We start from the raw sequence: 21,430 nt of genomic DNA, 5'->3' as shown, positions 1-21,430 counted from the left end.
ACTAACCTAGACCCACAGTGAGTTGTATGCATATTAAAGCTTGCAAATATAAGTATTTGTAAATCATATATCCAGTAAGATTCAAACAAAATATTTAAGAAACTCACACCTTGATAGAAAAAAAGAAAAAAAATTAAAATATGAACAAAGGACCTGAATAGACATTTTCCCAAAGACATACAAATGGGCAACAGATATATGAAAAAATGTTCAGCACCATTCATCATTAGAGAAATTGCAAACCCAAAACACAAGGATATTAACTCACACCTACTAGGTTGGGTATTAATTAGATGTCAAAGTATAATGCATGTTGGCAAAAACGTAGACCAGAGTTGGTACAACCATTGTGAAAAACAGCTCAAAAAATAGACATTTAGAATTATTGTATGATCTAGCAATTCCACTTGGGGTGCAGATCCGAGAGAAATGATCAGGCTGAAGGGGCGTCTGCAGCCCCTGCCCCCGAAAGTGTTGCAATAGCTAAGATCTGAAAACAAGCCAAGGGCCACTTGCAAGTGAATGGATAAGGAAGATCAGACATATACCCACTGAAAAAAGAAGGAAGCCAGGCATGGTGGTGCATTCCTGTGATCCCAGGACTCAGGAGGCTGTGACAAGGGGCTTGCAGGCTCAAGACCAGCTTCAGCAACTTAGGAAGACTCTCAGAAACCTAGCAGGATCCTTTTTCAAAACAAAACAAATAAGCCAGGTGTGGTGGCGCACGCTTGTTATCCCCACGCTTGGGAGGCAGAGACTGGAGGATCGCGCAGGTTCGAAGCCAGCCTCACTGGCTTAAGAGACCCTGTTTCCAAATAAAAAATATTAAAAAAATGGGTCTGGGAGTGTGGCCCGAAGGTAGAAGGGTTTCCAGGAACCCCAGTACCACCAAAAATAAATAAATAAATAAAATAAAAATGACTGAGGATATAGCTTGGAGGTAAAATGCCCCTAGGTTCAATATGTAAAACACACACACACAACAACAACAACTAAAAAAAGGCCAAGGATCCTGGGTCGGTGTACGCCTGTAGTCCCAGTGCTTGGGAGGTTAGGACAGGAGGATTGCAAGTTCAAGGCCAGTGCAGAGTAACCTAAGTGAGACCTGGTCTCAAAATAATGAACAGGGGTGGGGGCATAGAATAATAAACAGGGCTGGGGAGGGGGGGGGGGTAGAATGCCTCTGAGTTCAATGCCCAGTACCACACACAGAAGGAAATCTTGTCATTTATGAGATACATGGATAAACCTTGAGGATATTACGCAAAGAAAAATAAATAGGGTACAGACAGATAAAATGCTGTTTGATCTTATTTATATGTAGAATAATGAAATGCCAAACTCATAGAAACAGTGTGGAAGGGTGATTAGCAGGGCTGAGGATGGAGGGATGAAAAGATGTTGGTACACACTTTCACTTTTAAGAGGAGTGAAGTTCTGCACACCTAATGTATAGTTTTGTTTTGTTTTGAATTAGAAAAGAAATTTGAGAAACAATGTTTAACCATCCAGTGGAATTGCCTTTCCTCCCCATCCCGGAATTCTGACCCAACCAGGTGAGACTGAGCTTGAGAATGCCCGCAGACAGAGAAGAAAGAAGAGGGTCCTGCGCCGAGCCTCGAGGAAAGGCAGCAGTTTAGAGTGATGCAAAAGAGAGTGAAGCTGTAAGGAGTCCGAGGGCGGGGACGAAACTAAACCACGGGGCGAGTCGGTCAGGAGGAAGACGGCGCAGTGACGGGCACTCAGAGCTAACCCTCTTCTCTTTCCCTTTAGTGACAGTCTCCGAATTCAAACTGCTTCTAACCACTCGAGCTAGAAGGCATGTTTACTTGCAGCTTCTTTTATAGCTGAATGGTGACCTTGTGGCTAAAACCAGTCAGTGTGATATAAATAATGTATTTATGGGCTGTAGTCTTACAGAGAAGGAATAAATTCTTTATTACCTCATTTCCTCATTCCTGTTGACTTGAATAAGATCCCAGTCGAAATGACAGTAAGATTTTTTTTTTTTTTACTATGTGGTCTAATGATAGAAGGAGTCTGAGTTTCTGAGACCACAGAATCACCATATTAGTAGCTTGGTTGTATTAAACTGTTCCTTTTAAGAGATCTGAACGGAAGATGCAGCAGCCTCAGTAATTCAGAATTCACCATCGCGGGTTCATGAGGACGGACATCTATGAAGAACAATGCGCAACACACCTTAAACATGCATATGAACGCGGGGTATTCTGTGTGTACATTCTGACTTTACGTATGCATTAACAACATAAGGATTATCTGATCATAAAAAGCATGTGGTACTATTTTAAAGTTTGGAAGTTTTAAAACCTCCTATTTGGCAATGCTTATGTATCATTCTCCATTTTGATGGGTTTTAGCATGTGGCTGGAGTTGAGAATTACTGTTAAGTAATTAAGGTTAGCTAATGATGGGAGAAACGAGAAAGGAAAAAAGAACCACTGGTCTAGAAATTAGACGTGGGTCTGGTCTATGATACGCGTCTTGGCAATTAATGAAAGGTCTAGCCATAACTTTTAGTCTAACCATAATTTTTAAGTTACTGAACAAAAAGTTCAGTACAATTTTAAGTGAATTACTAGCTAACATAATTAAGTATGCAGAAGTCCATTCATTAGCCTGGTCAAGGCTAAAGTTACAGACCTGACTTTTCATACATCTTAATGACTGACATTAAAGAATAAAATAACAAGAACATCAAATCTAAATTTTTAAAGACATGTTTTAAAAACAATCTTCCCTGATTATTTCTTCAGTGAAAGTTCTAGAAGGCAGTGAATTACCAAAAGCCTGACTTAAGTATCAGAAAAAAGTTTAAGTTATGAGAATAAGATATAATAATTACTTACTAAATTTGTTTCTACGTTTACCCTGTGACATTTCTACCAACAATTCCCAGCAAACTACAGGAAGACGCTTTCTGTTTTTCAGACACAATGGATTTTTTTTCCAACTCAAGGCATTTCAGCACTAGATGCATGTAAAGTTCATAAACGGAAGGAAAAGCAAACACAGAGCTGTCATTTTAAAATTATATTCTTAAAAGGTTTAGAGGTGTCATTTGTGGAACACAAAGCGATTTCCTCCTCAGCAGCATTCCGGGACATTGGTCTTTCCTGCCTACCAACAGACAAGATTACACTTGTCTGGAATGTCAGCCGAGGACTCATACAAAGGCAGTTTTTCAGAGCCTCCTTATTGTGAGCACAAAACAGGAAATACAGTAATACCATCAGTGTGTGCTGAACACTGTTTAGTATAAACTGTGTCTCTCCCTCGTACGCAGCAGGGCACCTCCAAGAGGGTGAAAAGGAGAACTCTATACACACACACCACTAGCTGTTTGCAGCTGGCCAGAGCAAAAGTCCTGGGAGAGAAGACAAAGCTGCTAGCATCTGCCAAACTACGTTTTGGTTAAATGATAGCCGCTACCGAAAACAAAACATTCCCAAATGCATAGGGAAAAGGACATCCTGTAAAAGTCACTATTTTTAATGAAAAATAAGTCAATTAACAAGTCATTTTTAGTAGAAATACTGTTTCTGAGGCAGAAAAAAACAAATTTCTATGTAAAGTGACCACCCATTGAAAAAACAAAGCATAATAAATAAAAAACAAAGCATTTTGTGTTCTAAAACCAACTTCAGATTTTTTATTATAAAAAGAAATGAAAAACTGGTTTACCTTCCACAGCTAAAAATATTTAATACAATTGCATAAACCTGCCAATGGAAGAGTTTTGAACTTCCTTCACAAGTGAATTAAGAAGTGTGGTCATTGTCCTGAGTAACTCTTATAGAAATAAGACTTTACTTTTTCATGAGAGCAGAAAAAGCTTTGGTTTGACTGCCCTCTGCTGATATGAGGTGCTTACAATTATAAAAGCTGGCCTGATAAAACAGATAATCATTTGAAAATAATTACTTCTACTCAGTATTGATTTTACTACAGACTCCACGAAGCTGGGCGTGGTGGTACATGCCTGTAATTCCAGTACTTGGGAGGCTGAAACAGAAGGATTGCAGGTTCAGGCCAGCCTCAGCTATTTAGTGAGGCCCTCCGCAACTTAGTAAAACCCTGTTCCAAAATTAAAAAATGGAAAAACAGGGCTGTGGGTGTAGTTCGGAGGTAGAACGCCCTGGGTTCCATCCCCAGTGCTGGAAAACAGAACAAAAAAGCCCATAACTCCAGGAGAGGACAAAATATCAAAAGCTTTTCTTATTTCCATTCAGTGAACACACACTCACGGAACATCTTTTATCTGAGAATCCAAAAAAAAAAATGTTTTGAACTTTACAACCTCAAGAAACTTAGAAGTCATTAGACGGGTAGAAAAAATCTGTAAGAGAAAAACTAGAAAAAAGTCAAGAATGAAATTAAGTGGTATGAAAGAGAAAGAAACTGGCAGAGCCAAATTAGTAAAACGTAAAAAGAACAACGAAACTCCCAAACAGAAATTTCACTGAAAAGGTTGTTAAGGCTGAGACAGGCTGGGTGTGGTGGCACACACGTGCAATCCCAGTACTCTGAAGGCTGAGACAGGACGACCATGGATTCGAGGCCAGACTCACCAACTTAGTGAGGCCCTCAGCAACTTAATGAGACCCTGTTTCAAAGTAAAAAATAAGATGGTCAGATCTTGTTTCAAAATAAAAAATAAAATGGTACTGCGGATGGGGCTTGGAAGAAGAATGCCTCTGGGTCCAATTCCCAGTGCCAATAAAGAAAACAAAGATGAACAGAGGAGACAAAGGGAGGGAGGGAGACCGCGACGGGCGAGAAGCAATGAGAATGGCTCTGGATGGAAGGAGGAGACCCAACAGCCAACACCCGGAGGGGCTGATCCATGCAGCCGAGCAGGCGCCTGGGTACCAGAGGATGTACCTGCTGGGAGACGTGGGTGGATGCTCAGTGAAACCAAATAAGACCTAAGAGGCTGGGCAGCTGCTGCAAGCCAAAGAGGCCAGAACCGGGGCTGCTGGGCGAGGGACCACGGTGCCTCTCGGCTCCTGAGCAGGGTGCCTGGCCCTCGGTAGACCTCCCTCCAGAAAGAACATGATGCTCGGGGAGACACCACAGCGGGGAGGAAAGCACAGTGTGCACACGGTGTGCACACGGTGTGCACACGTGAACGGAGGGGGAGCAGACTCAGAGGGATTTTTACTGGCTAGTCTGTCACTGGGACACTGAAGCTTTCTGGTTAGCTCTTAATTATTTCTGCTTTTTAGAATTTTTGATTTTTTTTTTTTTTTGACAAGGACAAAAGAGAAGAGGTTAGAGAAGATGAAGGAAGATCATGTAATCCAGAAGCTGTGTTAAGGGCTCCGTAGAAACGGGAGCGCTAAGGACAGCTTCCTCCGCAGGGGCGTTAATTTGTGGACTCCGTCTCCAGCGCCATGACCAGTCCCATAAACGACTAAGACAAAACGGAAATGGCTGGCCAGAGCTGGTGCGTTCTGCGAGTGTGCAGAAGAACAAAATTACTGGTCACTGCAGGCAAATATCCCGTAATTACGGCTTCAAAACGCAACAGTGTGTGCACAGCACCGTCATCATTATAATCTGGTCTAAGGCGCTGTAAACCCCAGGACTTCTAGCCCAGCCACTCTGGCAGGAAATGCTTTGATTTTCAAGAATAAACAAGTGGGAACGAGAGCCAAATAAGGAGCAGGACGGACCCAGCTCGCACTCCTCTACTTACCTTCACGTTTGTGTCCGAGAGGAAGCCGGGCGACGCGAGTGCCAGCTCTTCAGACACGATGGGCTGCATCCCGCCGCGCACGTCGCTCCCAGCTGCCCACCCGCTGCCCTGGCTCTTGTCCTGTGTGCATGCCTCGTCAGCAGGGTCAGTTTCCATCCTGCCTTCTTTCTTTCTTCTCTTCATTCAAGCAGTGTTTGCTAAGCACTGACATAGCCAAATGCCATCATGAGTGTGGTGATACACTGCTGAACACACCCGACAGGCTGGGCGCAGTGGTAATCCAGGTACTTGGGAGGCTGAGGTGGTACCAGAACCACGACCACCAAAAAAAAGACAAAAACTCTAGCTTTACAAATCAGTCAATATCAAAATTGTGGTGGAAGCTGGTTCTAATAGTTTACGTTTGGTTCACAAAGGCTTAGAGGACTTTGCTGTTGTTTCTATAACTCTACACTTCTTATTATTCATGCAGAGTCAAACTCTTGATCTTTTTTTTAAAAAAAGGGATGACCTCAAAACAACTCTTGAATCGCCAGCACACCCACCACTGTACATACCCATACTTTTCTTCTCACCTTTAACACAGAGATGACAAAATATAATCCATTCAAGCCAGTGGCGATGCTGGTGGATGTGGGGAGATACATATAAACTAAAAATAAAATCCAGGAGATAAGCCAGGCACGGCGGGCACGCCTGTAATGCCAGCATTTGGGAGGTTGGGACAGGAGGATCCAGGTTCGTGGACAGCCTCAGTTACTTAGTGAGGCTCCTTGCAACTCAGTGAGACTCTGTTTCAAAATAAAGGATAAAACAAATTGGGCTGGGGGTATAGCTTGGAGGTACAATGCCCCTGGGTTCAATCCCCAGTACCGCAAAAATTGAATAAATAAATGAATAAAATTCAGGAGATCTTTGTTGCCGTAGTTACTGACAGTGCTGTTGGACTCATGAACACAGGCGCCCTTCCCAAAGACTGAACTTGTGAGGATTTTGCAAGCTGTTAAAAACTGCTTCTAGCTAGATTTTTAAGACCCAGATATCCAGCTGCAGCACGAGGGCCCTCGCTAACGCAGTGGGAGGTTTTATTCCCCAGCGACTGGGTGAGCTCGCAGGCTCCCACTGACAGCACAGACAGTACAATCCAGCCCAGCCCAGAGTGCCATATTTGTTTTTGTTATTTTTTTTCCTATCCTATCGGCAACCTGTCTCCATGGATTTGTCTGGAAAAATACAAACAGGAAAGCAAGCAACCCGCACCATCTCTCTACCCTGCCTCCCAGCAGAGACGCCAGGCACAGCTTCTGGAAAGACCATCTTTTTGAAGGCAGATTCATGTGTGCGGTCCATCAAATGCAAACCAATGAAAATAAACACAACAGAACTCGCACGGTATTACGCAGAGCCCTAATTCCTTGAAATTCCGCCACATAACAGAAAAGGTCAGTAACAATCAAACATCTACAAGTATGTGCAATACAGTACATATGTGAGTAACGCCCAACAGCCCTTAAGTGACTGTGAGTAAATTCAGTATAAACACGTATTTACAGGTCTCTGCATAGATAAATGTTTCCACTTCTCTTGGGTAAATTCCTAGCTGTATAATATGGGAAGTATGTATTTAATTACATATATACGTTTTACTTAGATAAAGAAAAGCTTCTGTGACTTCACTCAGACAGTGGGTAGAGCTACTGCTTGGCTGCAGTTCTACTCACAGTACAGTTGTTTTTAAAGAGAATGCACACAGCAGTTCTGACCTTGCACAATTCCTTGGAATCTGTTTTTAAGTAAATCGCACACAATGCACACACGAATCTAACTACTACTTCTGAAAGCAAAGCTAGTTCTCCAGCCCTTCCAGCCCTTCCGCGGCTCTGTGGGCGGAGGGGAGCTTGGACCTGCGCTTAGGACCTGCACTGAAAGCATTCCAGGTGAGCACCGCCACCTTGTGGCAGGGAAGAGCAACTGCAACGCCAAATTCACTGGAATAGGGCATTCCCGCGGGTGAGAACCAAGAGCCACATTCCCAAATCTACTGTGTGTGTGTGTGTGTGTGTGTGTGTGTGTGTGTGTGTGTGTGTGTGTGTGTGTGTGTGTGTGCGTGTGCGTGTGTGCATGTGCGTGCGTGCGTGCGTGTGTGTGTGTGTGTGTACTGATGCATACATCACCACAGTATTGCAGGCCAAGGAGGCTAGGCTACTCATGTTTAGTGATTACAACACAAGAGATTTATATGTATTCAAATTAGATTACACACACTGTCAAGAAAGGATTATGAGTATTGTAAAGAAAGGTAACACACACTGGGTTTTCCTTTATTCTATTCACCTGGCCCTCCATACTTTCCCACACCCCTCCAAGCACACACATAAAGCATGGCAGGCCCAAAGGCGGCATTCTGTCATTGCCAATACGCTCTATGCACTTTAAATCATAACCAGCCAGGTGTGGTGGCGCACACTTGTAATCCCAGGATTCTGGAGGTACGAGGACAGCCTCAGCTACTTAGTGAGGCCCTCTGTAACTCAGTGAGATGCTGTTTCAAAATAAAGAATGAAAACAGGGCTGGGGTGTGTCTTGGAGGTAGAACGCCCCTGGGTTCCATCTCCAGTACCGCCAACAACAACAGCAACAATTTAACACTAAGCCAGGCATGGCGGGAAAGGTCTGCGATCCCAAAACTTGGGAGGATCACAGCTCCATGGCCAGTCCCAGCAACTCAGGGAGACGCTCCACAGCTACACTCCCAGCCCCATTTTATTTTACTGTTTTTTAAAACATGGCTGCGTTTAACATGTTTAAAATTAAAAAAATAAAAATAAAAATGGGGCTAGGAGTATAGCCAGAGATAGAATACCCCTAGCTTTAATCCCCTTATCACTAAATAAATAAATAACACACATAAAAAGTATCACCAAATTAGTTCTTCTATTGATGACTTTAGCGCTTCAGATTTGGCTACACTGAACATTAGTTTCCAAATATGGGATTGTAAAAGAATTAATAAGAAGGGAAGTTTGTTTCAAATTAAGAAGTAATGATATTTAAGTAATGATATAATTAGGCACTTCTGTCCTTATTCTAGATTATTATTACATTTCCAGCAGTTTTAATTTAAAAATAGTTAAAGCATATTAGATAGAAACTAAATATTATGGGTTGAACAGACGTGTGTGTGTGTGTGTGTGTGTGTGTGTGTGTGTGTGTGATTGAACCCAGGGGCATTCTACCTAGTAGCTACACACATTCAGATCTTTTTTTTTTTTTTAAATTGGGTCTCACTAAGTTGAATAGGGTCTTAATAAGTTGCTGAGACTGTCCTCAAACCTGTGATCCTCCTGCCGCAGCCTCTCAAGTAATGGGATTACAGGTGTGTGGCACCATGCTTGGGTCAGATATTTGTAAAAGGGGAAAATACGCAGCTCAGCAAGTTTTCCGGTTTCAAAAAGTAATAAATTTTAAATTAAAAACTCAAGGTGTTCATCAACTGTCAACCAAAATTTTTATTACACAACAACGGTCTTATGCTGATTTATGGCCTTTCCCCTTTTTCTGAAAATCACATGGCTACAGAAATATAAAAGCCACCTGTGCACACCTGGGTAATACCTGCTTGCTTTATAATCTGCTTCACGAAAGGAACTTTGCCGGGCGTGGTGGGCACGCTTGTAATCCCAGCATCTGGGAGGAAGAGACCTGAGGATCGCGGTTCCTGGACAGCCTTAGTTACTTACTGAGGCCCTCTGCAACTCAGTGAGATCCTGTTTCAAAATAAAGAATAAAAAATAGGGCTGTGGGTGTAGCTTGAAGGTAGAAAGGCCCTGGGTGCCATGCCCCTGTGCCAGCCTTTACTCAGTCTCTGGGCAAACAACCCACCTCGCCCATATTCTGACCTATGGAAATGGACATGTGGTGTTTTGTGGCAGTTTATAACAACCCAAGAAAAACCAAGATGAGCACTAGCCAGACAGGCTAAGTCACACAGGTTTATTGAGAAGAAAGCAGAGAAGTTTATTGAAAGCCCTGAATCCTACCTCAAGAAATGCACCTAACACCGAGGAGAACATTCAACATTAGGAAACCAGACAAGACCACTAGTAGGTGCTGCCCTTAGAAGAAGAAAACCCAGAAACCCCAGAGGCCTTCAGCCACGCGGGCAACCAGAAACCACACGTCGTGGGGATGCAGTATATTCTTACCATGAAAAGAAAAACTGTCCTAGATTCAGCACCAGAAGGAAAAATGAGGTCCTCTTCAGGGCTCTTTGGACCTCCTACAATCGTCATCTAGATGCAACCTGTCCTTTACACAAACGTGGAGATGCTAGAAATGACCCTGATCCTGTGCACAGCTCACTCTGCTGGCACTAAATCAGACTGCATCTGTGAGGGAGGGTTTTCTTACCTGTATTTGACCAAAGGGTTTTTATCACACAGCAAAACATCTAACTGAAATAAAGCAAAATGCCTTTCATATTTTCAAAAATATTTTAATTATCTTTTTAAAACTGAAAGTATACGCATGTGTACAGGGAGGGACGGGCTCAAAAGGTCAGACACAGGAGGCGCTAAGGATACAACAGAAACCAGACTAAGTGGTTCATGTCCTAAGAGTGATTTTACTCTCAAATTAAAACCTTATGTAAATTATATCTTAAGCATAAACGAGCACTTAGAAGAGTAAACTCCTTTATTAAACTATGACTTGGGAAAAGCGGTAGCGATGGTTTGAAGGAGTTCATTTGCATCTATCTGCTCGGTTAATGACACAGCCTAAATGACTTCCATAAGAAGACAGAATCCGTTGTTAATCGCCATTCTAACACTTCTGAAAGCAATGGTGAGGACAGAAGTTTTATAATGTTATCATGGTGATGATAACTTACACACACACACACACACACACACACACACCCTGTTCTCTTGGTCTCCTTTACTCTGAGGAGATGAAGTTCTCTGGATAGTCTTAGACCAAGTCAGTGTGCCCTCATCTTCTATCTGCGGTTCCCAAGAATACACGGAGACTGTGCTGGCGATGCAGCAGCGGGGCCTGGGAGGAGCTGATGGAGCAGCCCAGGTCTTTTCCAGGCCTCCTTTAGAAACACGTCTTGATTTAGCCCAGTGATTGCAGCTGCCCAGGGAATCAAACCTGGGAGGAGCTGCCCTCCAGCGGCCCGCGGGGAGCCCGGGCGGGGAGCGCAGTCGGGCCTGCACCGGGACCAGCGCGTGATGAGCCCCGGCTCCAGTGTCCCTGCTGCATATAACCTGTGCAGGCTGAACTGGCTCCACGACCTCCAACGCCCTCTAATAAAAATGAATTACAAAATGATTTAAAAAATAACAACAAACCTGCTGACATCGCATGGCCCAGTCTCTGGCTTCCTGACGTTCGCTGCCTCCCTCCTTACCTTGTCTATCCTATCTGGGCGATTGGTGGCTGCCACGACTGTCACGTCCTGGAGTTGTTCGATCCCATCCATTTCCGTCAAGAGCTGGGCCAAAACACGGTCGGCTACGTTCCCAGCACCTGAAGAACTAAATTTTGTAAAATGCAGTTTTAAAAATCTGTTTACCTGTCTCCTCATGCTGTTATCTACTTTTTAAGTTTTCTTCTTCTTATTTTTTTTTGTGTGTGTGGTACTGGGGGTGGAACTCAGTGGCTTTGCTACCTCTGGGCTATATTCCCAGACTGATTTTATCCAAATAAGGAAACAGGATCTCACTAAGTTGCTGAGAGCCTCACTACGTAGCTGAGGCTGGCTTCGAACCTGCGCGATCCTCCTGTCTCAGCCTCCCAAGCGCGGGGATTACAAGCACATCCAGCTCTATCTACTTTTTTTAAAAAAGCAGGTTCTTTATGCTACAATGAAATGTTGACTTCAAAAAATAAAATGCATTTGAGAATTCATTATTAAATTATCACATCAAACAACTAACTCTATTCAAAAACTTTCCTTTCCTCCACCAAACATGTTTGATTTATCTGAGAGGATAAATGGCAAGTGAGCAGCTGCGCTGGGAGGCTGGACACGAGACCATTTCACATCGTTCAACGAAGAGATGGCAAACTATTTAATGCACACAAAACTTACGACTTACATGTCAAGTGTATTGACAGGAATTGAGAGTTTATTTTAAACGGAAGACACAAACTCATTTTTCACATGAAGTTTAAGCCTGTATAAAGCTGGGTGTGGTGGTACACATGTAATTCCAGTACTCGGGAGGCCAAGGCAGAAGGACAGCAGGCTGTTGTGGCCAGCCTCAGCTACTTAGTGAGGCCCTGTTTCAAAAAAGAATAAAAAAATCGGGCTGGGGGTGTAGCTTGTACGTAGAATATCCCTGGATTCAATTCCTAGTACCACTAAATAAATAAATAAATAAATATTAATATTAATAAATAAATAAAGTCTATGTGAAACAAAAGCAGATGGTTCTTGATATATGTGAATGTTGCAGATATTTCTTAAAATGCGTTAGCAAGAAGGGAGCACACCCACACTTCTAGGGAGACAGGCACAGGAGGCACGCCATTGTTTCCTTCGGTTTATGTGTCAGGTCAGTTACAAAGCTAGTACTACATACACTACCCTTTAACTCGATTTCCTTTGACCACAAAGGAATAAAAGTGAATGTGGATTCAAGAAACCAACTTAACAATTCCTACTAATGAACAAAACCCTGGTATCACTTAGTCAAGACCTTCTGAACAATGGTTCTCATTGGCAGCAGCACAGGCTTGCTAAGCCCTACTCAGAATTATAAAATTCCAATCTGAGTGGGCAGCTCTGTGAGCGCAGTACGCAGGGTTCAGCCAGACCGCGCAGAGGGGAGGGTCAGAGTGGACGCACGCTGTGCCTTCGCCGTGGTGCCCGTGACAGAGCGGGGACGCCTCAACACAACGCCATGTGGTAGGTGTAACAGCGAGGCAATTAGCACCTCTAACGGACAGTACTTAGACTTCCATACGTAGTACAAGTCCACAAAGTCTACTGACTGTATTCACAGGATAGCATCCCCTAGCCCACACCACCCAGGGCATGAGGTAGTGTATGAATCACCATGTCATGAAATCAAACGGTCCTTTCTAGTACTTAAAATATTGGGTGAACAAAGACTAACTGGGACTCAATGAAAACTAATTCCTGTAGGCTGCTAATCCACACGTACCAGATGTGCTAATCTAACTCCACCGAAATGCGAACTTGAGCATTTTAAACAAATGGATCCTAAGCCCTTCAAAAACATCTTCCCCAAGCCAGATGTGGTGTACATGCTCCTGTCCCAGTACTCAGGAGGCTGGAACAAGAAGATTCCGAGTATGAGGCCAGCCTCAGCAACTTGGTGAGACCCCGTTTCAAAATAAAATATGAAAAGGGTGGGGCATGTAGCTCAGACATAAAATGCCCTTGGGTTCAATCCCTAGTATCACAAAAAGAAAAAAAAATCCTCCGTGATAGAACTTGTCCACATGAGACTTTAACTGTCAAGCAGAAACAGTGAGCAAAAGCTTTAAGGGCCTTCATATGTAAACTAAACGAAAAGCAGAACTAATACAAATGCAAGTCAATGAAATTAAAGCCAGTAAAGCCAACAGAACAAAAACCAATGAAACTCAAACTTAGTTCTTTTAGAAGACTAATAACATCAATAAGCTTTCTACACAACCTAAGAAAGAGGAGACACAATTATCATGGTCAGAAATGAAAGAGGGGGTGTCAAGGCAGATCCTAGAGAGGGTAAGGGCAGCCAAGGAGTACTGAGAACAGCTCTATGCCCACGACGTGACGACTCAGATGAAATGGAGCAAGTCCCTAATCTGCCAAATAGACAAACTATACACGCCTGTGTCTGTGAGAAGTTGAATCAATAATTAATCGCTTTTCAAACAGAAAGCATCAGGCCCAGAGGGATTTACTGGTTAAATGAGCCAAACATTTAAGGAAAAAAAATCGTACCTATTCCCTACACTCTTTTCCTAAGATAGAGAAGGAATACTTCCTAAGTCATATGATGAAGCCATAATTATTCTAACTCAAAACTAGACAAAGATACCAAAAGAAAACTGTGAACCAGTATCTTAAGGAGCCATCACTGCCATGACGATAATTACTACACTGATTTTTATACGTGTATTTCCATCTCAACTCCTCCAATAAAATAAAGTGACCCACCTCTCCTTAACATGATTCCTTTATTATAGACCAGTATCTTATATATCCATTTTATGTTAAAAATTAGTATGAAATTACAATTGTCATAAAGGATTCTAAATGGTAAGCACTTAAGTTTGCTTGTTTTCTTAAGATTTGTCTCATCAAACCCTAAAGACAATGCTCGGGCTTGGAAGAAAACAAATAAATAAGACCAAAGGATGGCTAACCAAAAACACACTGCTTTCAACACAAAGCATTGCCTATAATAATTTTCACAGCGAGTGTAAAGTGTAGGCAACTTTCATTTCAAAGGGAAGGCAACTCCAGTAAGAGACCTACATGTCCTGTAGTGAAAATAAAAAATATTTCCCAATTTCCTTTTTTCTTCTTTTTTTGTAGAAGTGGGGTTTGAAGTCAGGGGCATTCCACCTCTGAGCTACCCTCCCCCAGCCCTACTTTTTATTAAAGATTTTCAAAATAAAGATTTCTTTTTCTTTCTTTCTTTCTTTTTTTTTTTTTTTTTCTTTTTGCGGGTCTGGGAATGGGACCCAGGGGCATTAGATCTCCAAGCCATACCCCCTGCCCTGTTTTATTTTTTATTTTGAAACAGGGGCCTCACTAAGTTGCAGAGGGCCTCACTAAGTATCTGAAGCTGTCTGAGAACCACAATCTTCTGATCTCAGCCTCCTGAATGCTGGGATTACAAGCGTCCGCCACCACGCCCATCTCAAAATAAAGATTTTGAAACAGGGTCTCACTAAGTAGCTGAGGCTGTCCTCGAACCTGTGATCCTCCTTTCTCAGCCTCCCAGGTGCTGGAATTAAAGTGTGCACCACCATACCCAACTATGAGTTCTAGTTTCTAGTAAAGTGCTAGGACAGGCCATCTCTCTAAGGAAGCCCATCTCAGACGCTCAGTGTAGGCCCTACTAACTAGCCACAGTGTACCGACACAAACAAACAAACCGACTACACTGTACAAAACCATGATAAAAAAAAAGTCCACCAAATGCTTCCCACTTTCCTTTGCTGTTTTCTTTAGCATCTCTGCTTATTATCAAAATGTTTACCAGTATGAAAACCTTGGTGTTTGCGTGCGGTAATAATTATGAATTGAGAAAAACTGTGTGCCAGGAAATAGGTACTGAATTTAACAACTTTAAATACAGACACAGAAAATAATAGTGGTTAAAAGTATCTAGTAAGGAGGCACGATGAGGTTCCTTGAAACACAGAAAGCATGCTTGAAATATTTAGATGCAGGAGAATTTCTGCTCTGAAAAGGACACCCCTTTTCCTTCCTGCCTCCTGATGGTCCAAGAAGCAGCAGCGGTGCCCTTCAAAGAGCAATCAACCAGAAACATGGCCTTGTCTGGGCACAAAGGAGTCCTGTGCCTCTTCTACTATGTTCTAAGGGCTTCTGTTTCTTCTGAAAAATGAAAGGTTATGCTAGACGACTTCTAAGAACTTTCTCAGCTATAAACTTTTATGGTTTTGTGAAATTTTAAAAACCACCATAAAAATCATATTAAAAACTTTATAACCCAGCTTGAAAAGTGTCATTTAGAGAAATGAGGCCTTAAAAAGCTTCCTCTGAGATGCTCTGCATGATGAATTCACGGATTCACCTCAAAGCTGGCCTGCTGGAAGAGGCAACCCCATTTCTTAATCATTATTTTAAGATCTCGGACCTCTTTCCTGCATGTCGCTGAGCCTGGACTCTTCATTTGCAATGAGAGCTGGCTCAGAACCTCTTACTTTCCCCAGCCAGTCCAAGTGGGAGTCAATTCTGAACCATTAAGTGCAGAAACAGCTGTATAAGAAAGCAGTAATTAATATCACAGATTGCTTAGTCCCACCAAAAGATAAGTCTATTGGTCAGCTTTTAACTGACCTAGCTTTTTTCACTGTCTCAGACATTTAATTTTCTTTTACATTCTGCTCATAAAACAGTATCTCGTGACATTTTTATAGAAAGCACTAGTGTTACAGAACAGAATAGACTGACTTCTCTAGCTCCCAAAAAACAAAGCTGCCATCTCTTTCTGAGATTAAAAACCTTTTCCCTATTTTAAGTGTGAAAATTCAGATGTCTCTTATGGCTGGTGACGTCTCAGGACCAGGTCTTTTCTTTTTCAGGAGAACCGAGTCTCCTATGCTGCCTGGGCTGGCCTCAAACTCACACCCTCCACTCAGCACCCTGAGGACCGGGGCCACAGGAGCACGCCGTCACGCCCTTCTTCGTTTCAGTAATAAGGCAGCATTTTTCTTCAGCCGTGATACATAAAATAATGAGGTGCCTGACGGCTGAAGGCATCTCAGAATGAAATCTGACATAATGTCTGCCATCCGTGGTATACTTTTTCTAACTCCCAAATGCTTTCTTAACCTAATTTTCTCCATTGGAATATAGGCTCTATTGGTATAGAACTCAATTCTATCTTAATTACTATGATTCTTTTCATTTGTAAATCACTATCTTGCAGAAATTACTGTAAGAAGAAACACTGATGTTTTCTCAGCAGTTACTAAATACCAGGAAGCACTTTATATATTTAATTCCAACAACCTAGAATTTGTGAGTACTCTTCTCTCCCTTCCCAGATGAAGAGACCACGGCCTTCAAGAGGTCGAGGGACTTGCCCTCTGTGCTGTTCGCTGTTCGGCCCAACATAAAGCCTGCTACAGAAGCAGCCTTCGATGGGAATTTACTGGAGGGGAGAACAGGAGAGACTTAGCCCTGCCCTGTGCGAGTCAGCGATGTCCAAACCCACTAGACTGCGGGGCCGAGGCTGCCCCTGCGCACCTCCAGGGCCCTCAGGTGCTCCCCAAGACAAGGCCGACCATCTCTTACTGCCTACTCGACTCTCCTCCCCACTGTAACCTGGAAAAAGGGGGAGATTTAAACAAGTTAGAAGGTGGGAGAGAGGAGTAGTGACTTGGTGGCTGTCAGCAACTAGTGAGACCTTGTTTCCAAATTAAAATATAAAATAGGTCTGGGAGTGTAGCCTGGAGCTAGAAAATCCCTGGGTTCCAGTACCACACACACACACACAAAAAAAAAAAAGTTTCCACTGGGGTGCAGCTGGGTGGTAGAGTGCTCGCCTAACATGTGTGAGGCCAATGTCAGTACACAGTAAGGACTAAATAAATGTTCCTTGGTATTATTATAAGCCCATTGTAATTCAGTCCTCCCCATGGTATTATCTATGTTAAAAAGAGCTAAGCTACGCTAACAGCATTTTCCATTTTCCCAAATGTGAGGTCACTAAAACACTTTGCAAGGAAACTAAAGCATTTCCTCCATCTTACAATATAAAATAGGACAAGAGGCCCTATTCAAAGTACTCATGCTGGGCATGGTAGTGCACATTGTAATCCCAGGACATGGGAGGCTGAAACAGGAATATCACAGGTTCAAGGAAAGCCTCAGAAAGTAATGAGACTCATCAACATAGCGAGATCCTGTTTCAAAATAAAAGTAAAACAACAGGGCCAGAGGTGTAGGTTGGAGGTAGAATCGTATGATTCAATCCAGAATACCAAACACACAGACGCACACACACAAATACTCATAATTTAAGGAGGCATGCAGAAGAAATAAAGCAAGTATCAGACTTGCTTATTTTTCAAGTCCCGGAGAAACTATTAAATTTAGCAAGAAAGAGGAGAAAATAATGGTTTTAATGAATATGTCTGAGTATGAAATATTCGTCTCTGGAAGCATGAGGATTTCTAACGCCAGGCCAAGTCTATTCTCTGTACAGTGCACCGGCTGCAACTTACAGCTCCGTGACCAAGCGTTGTGTTTTCTCTTCTTAGAAACTTCAAATACTCAAAATAACTTACTTAACATGCACAAGATTATAAAGACTAGCACATATCACAATTCAACGTTCAATTGTTAAGTCTCTTGAACTTGGAAATTAAATTTTTGTGTGTGTGGTACTGGGAATGGAATCCAGGGGCATTCTACCTCTGAGCTATGCCTTAGCCCTATTTTATTATTTATTTGAAAATAGGATCTCACTGAGTTACAAAGGGCCTCACTAAGTAGTACCTGGGGCTGTCTCAAACCTGCAATCCTCCTGTCTCAGCCTACCAAGTACTGGAATTACAGGCTTGCGCCACCACTTCTGGCTCGGAAATTAAAATCGTAATAAGAAGAAATGGCCTTCTTTCTTTGATCTGTCATTTTGGGAAGAGTCAGAAGGGCCTGAGCTGAATGAATGTTATCACAGAAAAAAGAAAATAGCATTAAAGAAATAAAATCAGACTTCTACGGTCTAGTGTTATATAGGAATGTCTCCTAGTTTATAGAATTTTCCCCCCATCCTTTGAGTGCTTCACAGTACATAAAATATTTATACTTCTGGTATATCTTCCAGTAGTTTTCCAGTAACTACTCAATGTGCTTAATTCAAATAGTCAAAGAATAAAAAATACATGGAAAGCTTTTATTTGTTTTAGTTTTCAGGTAACAGCAATCTAATTAGATAAAACAATTACTTCTAGGTGATTATGGTCTATCACACAGAAAAAACTGAAAATAGAATATCACTTTGGAAGATTCTTACAATCATAAAAAAATAAAAAAAACTACATAAGACTTAATGCACAGAATGTACAGCCAAAACTTTGGCCCCATCAGCATTATACTAGTTGATCAGCGTCACTTTTCTTTTACTATATTATTAGTAGTAGTGGTAGTGCACTGTAATCGCACACCTTGCTGCAGGTCAGGGGTAGAGGCACATATGCACACCGTGCTCTGCAGGTCAGGGGTAGAGGCACGTATGCACACCGTGCTCTGCAGGTCAGGGGTAGAGGCACGTATGCACACCGTGCTTGCTGAGCCTCCCCTGTTCCGCCCACTCCCCCTCCCCACCTTCCCAAGCTCAGCGGTGATCAGCTCTGATGAGTGTGTGTGCACACCATGTCCACTGAGGCGTTCTCCTCTCCCATCTCCCTCATCAGGCCCCTCCCTCTCTGCTAAGGCTCCTCCTTGGTCTAGAGGCCCTCCTGTGCCCTGGTTTCCCCCTAGCTTCCACGTATGGCAGAGAAACCCGACCTTTCACGTTTTCTTGGTCTAGAGGCCCTCCTGTGCCCTGGTTTCCCCCTAGCTTCCACATATGGCAGAGAACATCCGACCTTTCACGTTTTGTGACCAGCTACTCTCACTCAGCATAATACTCTCCAGTTCCACTCATTTCTCTGCACATGACATAATTCAGCTCTTTTTAAAGGCTAAGTAGAACTCTATTGTGTGTATGTCTCATAGTTTGTGGGCCACTGATCTATGGACATCTTGGCTGGCTCCAGTTTGGCAATTATGAATTGAGCTCCACCTTTATTTTCTAAAATATCAACTAAGCTGATAAACTTCTCCAGGCTAGCCTTAAACTCCTGATCCTCCTGCCTCCGCCTTCTGAGTACCTGTCACCATGCCTGGTTAACTTTATAAATTACAACCAGAAATTTTCTACAAGAAAAGCACCTCAAATGTGTCTCAAATGTACAAAACTCATTTGTACTTGATTTAGACGCGGCATTAAGAGAGGAAGGTATACAAGACACACAGCGCTCCCTGAGAAGCTCACCGTGATGAAGACTGCACAGGAAACGACTGTGTAGAAGCTGCAAATCATTAGACCTCTAGTAAGGTTTCCAATTCCACCCGAGAAATCTACCTGCAAAACAGGGTACGTCTACCACGCGCCTTGTCTGGCTTCCCACACGACACTATTTCAGAGACGTTTTATGAGCACTCGGCTGCCTATCAGAGAGTACCCCGCTCCATTCCTTTTGGGGTCTAAACCCAGATGGCGCGGATGCACATAAATGTGACCTGCCCCACTACTTAGCAAACATGATGGCCTCTTTTTTTCCCCTTGCAAGTGAAGGTGAACTTGAACTATTTATGTTTTTTGTACCACTCACACTCAGAAGCAATAAAGAGTCACAAGTATTTCAAATCACAAAGAACAAAGACTAGTGGGTAGGTACGGAGTAGAGAGGAGCATGGGGTTGGGAGGGGCACCCAGCTGCTGACGACAGTTTTCTGAAGACGCATTACTCTCATCTGGTGGGACAGCTCTACTTAGGAAGGGAACAGCAATGTTTCTTATCACATTTAATACAGGGACTTGTAAATTGCTCTGTCCTCACCGTAATTATTACTAAAAAATTTCACAATCAATGTATACACAAGGAGGAACTACAGGAATTAACATTATCTAATGTGAAATACTTGTACTACATGTTAAAGGACCCTACATACTTGTAGGAAAAAAGGCACAATCTTGTACATAGTTCCGGTATACATGCATACATACAGAAATACACATACACACACACACACACACACACACACACACACTCTCTCTCACACACACACTCACACATACACACCCCTGTTAGAGACAACATAAGAGGTAAATCCTCTTTACTGCTGAGATTCAGCAACAAAACTATTACAAGTGGTATATCCCTCATGCAAAAATCTGAAATTTTCCCAAAGTCAAAACTTTTTGAACACTTGGTCAATAAAGTCTAAGCAAATATTCCAAAATAAAAAACTCTATTTGGATAAGAGATCTTCATCCTGTACTAGCCTCTCTATTCTATGTCTTAGGAAATACTTTATTCCAAAAAATTCTAAAAACTGTAATAACATCTATTATTATAACTGGGTTCTATATCAAATAGCTATGCTTAATTTAGTTTTGCTTATGGTTCCACTTATATATTTACATTAGCCCTAATTTTGACAGGCAGTACTAATGGGTCTCTGCAGATAATATACCATAAAAACTAACTCAAATTCCCCAAATGAATATTCCTATTTTTCCAAATGTATAGGAAAACAGTATAAAGTGATTAGACAAAATAACCTAATGGATACACAAGAAAAAGAAACACATGGATTGAAAACAATTCTCTTTAGGTAAGATGTACTAATAATGTACCTAAAATGTACTAGCTTTGTATAAAAATGTTACTTATGTTGTAATTGCTAAAATTTACTAGCAGTGCTTACCTGCCCCTTTCAACTGCCAAGGCATCGAGTTCATCAAAGAAGACAATGGAAGGAGCCACTGCTCTTGCTTTGCGGAAGAGCTGGAGGGAAGAGAATCAGGTTGGCCAAAGATCAGCAAAGTCCGGGAGATTATGTAACTGGCTTCCATTGAAAAAGTGTATTTAGAACAAAATAGATTATTCACAAGTCAACCGCCCAACCACTGTGTGTACTTCATAGCAGATGCCAGGACTTTAGAGTGAATGGAAAAGCTACTTCTTCAATGATTACAGAGACGAGGCTACCAGTGCGTATTCACACAGGGACAAAGGAGGCCACACAGTCAAGGAATCAGACCACCTCAGGGAAATCTCACTCCACTGGGGAGCTGCGTGGCTTGCAGCAGGTAATTTTTTTCTCTCAATCCCAATTCCCACATCTATGAAATGAATATAATAACAAATGCCTACTTCAGAAGATTATTTTAAGAGCTGAATAAAAAAAGACAAAGCATTTGGAACAAGGCCTGG

The 21,430-nt window shown here is 42.3% G+C and overlaps 1 protein-coding gene across 1 annotated transcript in view; it reads right to left on the bottom strand.

Annotated features, from left to right (window-relative positions):
- AFG2A (AFG2 AAA ATPase homolog A) overlaps positions 1-21,430 on the bottom strand; it is a gene marked incomplete at both ends in the record, with an annotated part of 166,898 nt that overhangs the window by 82,483 nt on the left and 62,985 nt on the right. The window contains 2 exons of the mRNA XM_080697828.1: positions 11,136-11,262; positions 20,922-21,001. Of these exons, the coding sequence (XP_080553954.1) occupies positions 11,136-11,262; positions 20,922-21,001 (207 nt within the window). The remainder of the gene's footprint in view (positions 1-11,135; positions 11,263-20,921; positions 21,002-21,430) is intronic.

Source organism: Muscardinus avellanarius (assembly GCF_963383645.1).
Source record: "Muscardinus avellanarius genome assembly, chromosome: 6".
In the NCBI taxonomy this organism is placed as follows: domain Eukaryota; kingdom Metazoa; phylum Chordata; class Mammalia; order Rodentia; family Gliridae; genus Muscardinus; species Muscardinus avellanarius.
Note: the sequence above shows the minus strand (reverse complement) of the source record. Positions and strands in the feature narration are given on the sequence as shown.